Source organism: Pinus tabuliformis, chromosome 4_2, assembly GCF_031772625.1.
Source record: "Pinus tabuliformis cultivar Carrire ecotype Pingquan chromosome 4_2, CPIR1, whole genome shotgun sequence".
NCBI lineage: Eukaryota > Viridiplantae > Streptophyta > Pinopsida > Pinales > Pinaceae > Pinus > Pinus tabuliformis.
In genome coordinates this window covers 12,899,556-12,907,373 of record NC_142304.1, presented here as the reverse complement: position 1 = coordinate 12,907,373, position 7,818 = coordinate 12,899,556, and the positions used below count along the sequence as shown (strand labels likewise).

Genomic DNA, 7,818 nt, shown 5'->3' with positions numbered 1-7,818 from the left:
TTATGTTTAAGTGAATTACTATATTTGGTTGCACGTTTAATAAACAGAGAAGTTATGCTAATCTCAAAAAAGCATTCAATAACTAAAAATTGAATGATATCATGTAATTCACATAAATTATCATCACATCCATACATTGAATTTGAGCCAAAATTTGCATATATACGCTAAATAATATTAAAAACCTCAAAATATGATATTCTCAAAGAATATTTGATATATAATAAACATTTCAAAGTATTCCTTCATGTTAGGTCCCTATACTACTAGTGTAACCCCTTATTGTTATTAGTACAACCCCTTTATTATATTGTTGTGCCCATGTAGTCCCTATATTGTTATTATTGTGCCCCATAGAAGCCCACTATTGCTATTATTGTGCCCTTACATTATTATTGTTATGTCGGCTCTGAATATATTATGACCCCTTAGACTCCTATATATAGAAAGGAGGTCTTGTCATTTGTATCATCCAAGAATTATTCATTCGTGTAGTGTAAAGGAGGTTTCCCTCTTGAAGAGGCTTATTTCTAAGGCATTCATCTATCTTTTCTATATTTTTGTGAGCTCGTTTCATAACACTTCATGTATATTACACATCTAATAAATTTACACAAATATGCCAATACATGGGGTTCACTTGGTGGGGAGAAGAGGGAATGGTTGCATGAGATAGAGAACTAGGGTTTCTACAATACCTACAATGGCAGATATGAGCAGGACGTTGTACTGCTGCCATACCAGCACTATATCGAAAGTCCGCACCCGACTAGGAACAACGACAGAACATGAATACCCCCTAGGGGGAGGACGTTGCGCCTCCCCCAAGAGCTGACAACTCTTCACGGCGGCGCAAGGAAGGTACCAAGCAAGTTGAACCAAATGAAGACAAAGAAGTAACAACACCACAAGAAACCAAAACAAGTGATAGAGAAAATCTCCATATTACTTCAAGCACCTGTCGACCAGTAGCTACTGAGCGTCCGAACAGAGAACTTCCAAGTCAGTGGATCAATGCCCAGATCTAGTACATGAGAGACCATGCATTGCTAGGCAAATTCATAGGAATGTGGCCAACCAAAAAAGCGTTGCACAGTTGGATAACAGCTAAATGGAAGCCGAAAGGACACATAACTCTGCAGCTAGGACCTAAAGGGTTCTTCACAGCCATATTCAACTGCTTAGAGGACAGAAACAAGGTCCTAGATGGAGGGCCCTATTTCTTTAACGCAGCTGGTCTTTTTCTGAGAGGATGGGTGGAGTGCTTCAATCTAGACAAAGAGGATCTCAGCTGGGCGCCAGTCTGGATCCGTCTCTATTCTCTTCCCATGGAATACTGGGACGAGGAGACCTTACAAGTCATAGGAAATGGTCTCGGTGAATTTGTCAAAACAGCAGAGGAGACAAAACTCCGACGATACACTTCCTATGCCAGAATCTGCATTTATATGCACCTCAATAAGGCTCTCCCGGATGCGGTAAGTATCTTTCACGATGATGTTGAATGGGTCCAGTTAATTGATTATGAACATGTGTCGTTCCGGTGTAGGAGATGCCATGCATTGGGTCACCTGTTTCGGGATTGTCCTTTAACTCAGAAACCCTCGAATATCTCTGCCTCGGATGAGTCAGATCTGAGCGGCTTCACAAAAGTTGTCAATCGTAGGAAAAATCATAAGAGACCTGCTTCAAACCCTAAGAAACCTCAAGCTAATACATCAAAGCTCTCCACGAGAAATACCTTTAAAGCGCTAGCCCAACAAGATAATCATAACTCTGAGATCCACACCTCCTCTAAGGAAGATCCTTTGATGCACATACAATCTCCACAGTCTGTTCCCAAGGAAAGCCAAAAAGAATCATTAACCACAGATCCTTCCACTACAGCTAAAAGCACAATCCCCACTTGGTTCTCCCAAGTAATGGAGGTAGACAATTTGCAGACCGACCCTAGAAAGGCATCAGAACCAACAGAAGGAATAGGTGATATACATCATATGGAAGAAGAACCAGAAAGCATAGACATTGGGGATTTGGATATTCCAGGCTTGGAGTAGGCATGCAAAACAAAGACTTATGACAAAATTCCAGAGAGGCATCTGGAGAATCTGGAAGAAATTCTATCCAAAGCTCAAAGACAAAAATCACTAGGTATTCAAACTGGAAGTCTCTGGGACGGGAAAAACATCAGCAAAGATTTCAAAAAATGAGGAAGAAAAATGGATCTCCAACGCACCATACGCATTGGGGAAATGCTAGTGGAGTCAGGAAGGTACTCCAAGCCCATGAACTATTACAAATCTCTCTCTAACCTTCCATCATGAAGCTCATCTCATGGAACATCAGAGGGCTCAATAGCCCCGGGAAAGGTTGACTAATCGAAAATATGATAAAGCAAGAAAAGCCCCAAATTCTCTTTTTGCAGGAAACTAAATGCAATTCCATCTCTCTTGATAGAATAGCAGCAAAAACTTGGCCTGGTAGTCAACTAGCAGCAGTAGATGCCTCAGGCACCTCAAGAGGCTTAGCAATTATAGGGGATTCTCATACCATTGAGCTCAATAACATACATGCCAACAAGAATTTCCTTCAAGCGACATTCCATATCACAGGAACCAATATACATGGACTCTTAACTAATGTATATTTTCCCCAGGAGGCTGTGCATAAGGTAGAACTTTTGAATACCCTTTCCTCAATCAATGCAGATAGGTCTCATCCACTCTAGATAAATGGGGGTGACTTCAATATGATAACCAAGATGGAAGAGAAGCGAGGCGGAAGGAACAATCTGGATAAGGAAAGTAACAATCTAAAAGAATACATTCAAGGTAATTGGCTTATTGATATGCCTTTCAACAATGGTCTTTACACCTGGAATAACAAAAGAACAGGCTCCCAACAAATTGCATCTCGCCTGGACAGATTCTTAATCTCTGACAATGCAATCCACTTAGGAGGTGACCTTTCAGCTTCAATTCTGTCGTACTCAGGTTCAGACCACTGGCCAATTTCCCTTCAATGGTCTCGACCAGGCAACACAAGTCGCAAGCCTTTTCGCTTCGAGGCTTTTTGGATGACACATCCGGAATTTGCTAATCTAGTTAAATCGGAATGGACTAACTATAATCCACCAAAGGGTACAAAGATGCTCCAATTTCAGTAGAAGCTTAAATACCTCAAAGGAAAAATAAAGCAATGGAACCATTCCTCGTTTGGCAACATCTTCCAGGCTCAATTAGCTCTCGACCAAGACATGAAGCAGCTACAACAACGGATTATCACAGAGGGCAGAACAGAGGACTATACAGAACAGGAAAAATCTCTTGAAGCACAGATCTCAGAAAGGGCCAAACAAGAAGAAATGCTCTGGAGGAAAAAATCTCGCATCAGGTGGCTAAAGGAAGGGGAAAAGAATACAAGATTTTTTCACAGAACTACTATTCAGCGCAGAATGAACAATAACATCACCCACATACAAAATGAGCAGGGGACAAGAGTGGAAAAACATGAAGAAATTGAACTTGAACTTCTCAACTACTTTAAGCAAGCCCATCAAGAACCACAGGCTGACAGAACGCAAGAAATAGAAAAAATTACAAGGAATATACCCAAAGTCATCACAGAGGAGCACAATCAACTTCTACTCAAGCCGATCGACTTACAGGAAGTGGAAAATGTGGTCCATCAGTTGAAAGAAGGAAAGGCGCCGGGTCCCGATGGGTTCACTTCCAACTTCTTCCATAATTTTTGGGAGTTAATCAAAATGGAAGTCTGGCAGGTTGTGGAGGAATCAAGAACTCTGAGATGGATGCTACCGAAAATGAATGCCACATTCATAGCACTAATCCCAAAAGAGGCTCAATCTAATACCCCTGACAAATTTCAGCCCATCGCCCTGTGAAACGTCATCTACAAGATTGTTTCAAAAATTGTAGCCACAAGACTCAAGCCGCTATTACCATTTCTCGTATCGCCGGAGCAGTCAGGATATGTAGAAGGCAGGCAGATCACGGACGGAATAATCCTAACTCATGAAATCATCCATTCTCTAAAGAGCACCAAGAGATCAGGTATGCTACTCAAAATCGATCTCTCAAAAGCCTTTGACAGTTTAAGTTGGGTTTACATTCAGAAAATCCTAACCGCTTTTGGTTTCTCCTTAACTTGGTCACGCTGGGTCATGAGTCTCATCTCTTCCTCTTTCTTCTCAATCTTGATCAATGGAATTCCCTCCTCACCTTTTCAGCCTTCCCGAGGAATTAGGGAGGGAGACACTATTTCCCCTTCCCTCTTTGTGTTAATGGCGGAAGGTCTAGGACGAAGTATTAAAGCTGTGGTGTCTTCCCAGAAAATTAAAGGCATGACTTTTCCTAACTCTCCCACCTCCACCCACCAGCAATTTGTGGATGACAATATGCTCTTTGGTCACCCTTTAGTATAGGAAGCTCGTCACTTCAATTCTATATTGACAGACTTTTCAGATGCCTCGGGAGCCAAAATAAATAAAGCCAAGTCTCAAATATTCTTTTTCCATACTCTCGTTGTCACCCAAGCTTCTATAGCTCGAATCCTTCGATTCTCAATTGCCACTCTTCCTTCCAAGTATCTTGGTGCTCCTTTGACAGACTCTGCTATGAAACACTCCTCATGGAGGCTACTTTTAGAAAAGTTGGAGGCGCGCATATCTTCCTGGACTCATAGGACCCTTAATATGGCTAGTCATCTTGTCCTGATCAAGGCGGTTCTACAATCCATGTCGTTGTATCTTTTCTCAATCCTAGCTGCTCCCAAATGGGTTCTCAAACAGATCAAACGTTTACAGAGATCCTTCCTATGGGGTAATACTGATCAAAAGTGCAAATGGGCTCTAGTCAAATGGGACACAGTCTGCCTTCCAAAATTTGCAGGAGGAATGGGTCTGCGTGATCCCTATCAAAGCAACGTTGTTATGGGAGCTCGCATCTAGTCGAAATGGCTCTTTGTGCCATCCACCCCATGGGCAAATCTATGGACTGCAAAGTATGCTAACAATTGACCCACATAAGAATTAATCCAAATTTTAGAAGTTAGCCCAGGATCACTAATATGGAATGCGGCCAAGCAACACAAGCTCTTAATACAACAACATAGTTTCTGAGAAGTTAAAAATGCAAATACAGCAAGGTTTTGGGACGACTCATGGTAGAAGCAAACCAAAATTAAAGGACTTAAAATTACCTCATCAAATCCCGGAACAGGAACTGCAAGCATCAAGCACAGTCAAGCACTTCTGGCTTCCTTCCACAATGTAGGGTAACAGGCAATGGTGCAGCATGGATAGCATATTAAGACAGGGAACAGATCTAGCAAAACAGACTCTAGAAATAGAGCTAACAAAGAGAAGAATACAATATTTAGAGGAAGGAGATGCACTTTGGTGGGGATATGAGGAAAAAGGCACCTACACCACAAAAGAGGCATATCACATCATCATGAAGGAACACATTATCAAGGACCCTCTTTAGAATAAAATATGGGACCCTAAAATTTGGCCGAAAATCTCCACCTTCCTATGGCTCTTATGTCACAACAAAATCTTAACTTGGGACAACCTCAGGAAGAGAAGCTTCCATGGGCCCTCCTACTGCTCCAACTGTAAGAAAGATGAGGAAACCACCCAGCATATTATGAACTCTTGCTCACTAGCGCACAAGCTCTGGGAAAAAATCAACTTTTGTGTTATGAAACCAGCTCAAGAAAAGATAGAAAAGATAGATCAACGCCTTAGAATTCAGCCTCTTCGAGGGGGCAACCTCCTTTACATTACATAAATGAACAATTCTTGGATGATTCAAATGACAAAACCTCCTTTCTATATATAGGAGTCTAAGGAGTCACAATATAACCCAGCCGACCTAACAATAATAATATAAAGCCACAAAAATAACAATAGAGGGATTCTATGGGGCACGGTAATAACATTATGGGGATAATAGGGGAACAACAATATTAATAAGGGGTACAACTACAATAGTAATGGAGTAATCACTAGTATTATAGGGACCCAACATGCCCCTCTTCTTCAAAAAAGTGTTTTCCTCAATGCTTGAGAAGTTCTGGATGCTTCTGTATAAAATTATCATCCTCCCATGTGGAATCTTCAACGGATAAGTTCTTCCACTTGATAAGATACTCTGAAATTGATCGATTTCGTAGCTGTCGAGTTCTTGTTTCTGTGACTGCTTCCGGTTCCAATATAATTTTTCCTTCCTCGTCAAGTTCTGGCAATATTGTTTGAACTGGGAGCTTGTCACCTATAACCTTCTTTAAACATGAAACATGGAAAACTGGGGGCAATCGAGAAGCTGGAAGAAGCTCTAATTTGTATGCCATAGTACAAATCTTTTGCAACACCTTGTATGGACCATAATACTTTGGTGATAATTTATTATCCTTCTTAGATTGCTTGAGGGACATTTGCTTATATGGTTGTAGCCGTAGGAATACCCAATCACCTACATCAAAACTTCTTTCATTACGATGTTGGTCTGCCTGTTGTTTCATTCTATTCTGTGCCAACACGAGGTTATCCTTTAAGAGTTGGAGGACTTGTTGTTGATGTTCAATGTGATGTTCCACTACTTGAACCTTAGAATTTTCTCTTAAATATGATGTGATGGATGGTGGATGATACCCATAAAGTGCCATAAATGGGGTCATTTTTGTTGTTGTATGGAAGGAAGTGTTATACCACCATTCAGCCAGAGGAAACCATTTGATCCATTGTGTCTATGTATCAGCTACAAAGCAACAAAGATATCCTTCCAAACATTTGTTTACTATCTCAGTTTGCCCATTAGATTGAGGATGATAAGATGAGCTATGAGCTAACTGAGTACCAAGACAAGAAAATAATTCTGTCCAAAAATTTCCAGTGAAAATGGGATCTCTGTCACTTACAATAATCTTTGGGTTTCCATGTAGCTTTTGAATTGTTTGCATAAATGCAGTAGAAACTGTACTGGCTTTAAATGGATGTGATAATGCACAAAAGTGTGCATACTTGGTAAGTCTGTCAACTACCACCATGATGACACTCTTTCCCTCAGACTTGGGTAAACCTGTGATAAAATCCATTGAAACCTCCTCCCAACGTTGGCTTGGAATGGATAAAGGTTGTAATAGACCCGGTGTCTTAATTGTTTCAACTTTATTTTGTTGGAAAACCAAACATTCTGCCAAAAACTTTTGAATATCTGATTTAAGGCCATCCCAAAAATATTCCTTCTTAACCCTGTGGTAATTTTTTAAAAATCCTGAGCGCCCTCCTAAGGGAGAAGTGTGAAATTCCATAAGAATCTTTTGTTTTAGGTGGGAATTCTTACAGAGGTATAAGCAATCTTTGTACCATAACAAATCATTTTGCCAGCTAAATGTTTCAGACATACTGGAATGTTGTTGTAACTTTTGAATAAGTGCCCACACTTCTTCATCATTCTTCCATTCCTCCCTTGCTTCATTTATCCAATCTAGTTGGATAATAGAAATGGCGCACAACAATGCTTCCACATCCTCATCCTTTCTTGAGAGTGCATCTGCCACCATATTTTTCTTCCCTTTTTTGTAGATGTTTTCAAAGTCATAACCCAACATCTTTGTGACCCACTTTTGTTGCTCTTCAGAGGATAATCTTTGTTCTAAAAAGTATTTAAGGCTATCATGATCCGTTTTTACCTTGAAGTGTCTTCCCATTAGGTAGGGTCACCATTTCTTAAGTGCATGGAGTATTGCCAACATTTCCTTCTCATAAATAGCTTTGTGTAAAAACTTCCCTTG

General features: G+C 40.5%; 1 protein-coding gene across 1 annotated transcript; it reads left to right on the top strand.

Moving 5' to 3' along the window:
* The first annotated feature begins 2,761 nt into the window (after positions 1-2,761).
* LOC149168135 (uncharacterized) lies at positions 2,762-3,166 on the top strand. The gene has a single exon (XM_089424824.1). The coding sequence runs from the start codon at positions 2,762-2,764 to the stop codon at positions 3,164-3,166; it is 405 nt and encodes a 134-aa protein (XP_089280950.1).
* The last annotated feature ends 4,652 nt before the right edge of the window (positions 3,167-7,818 follow it).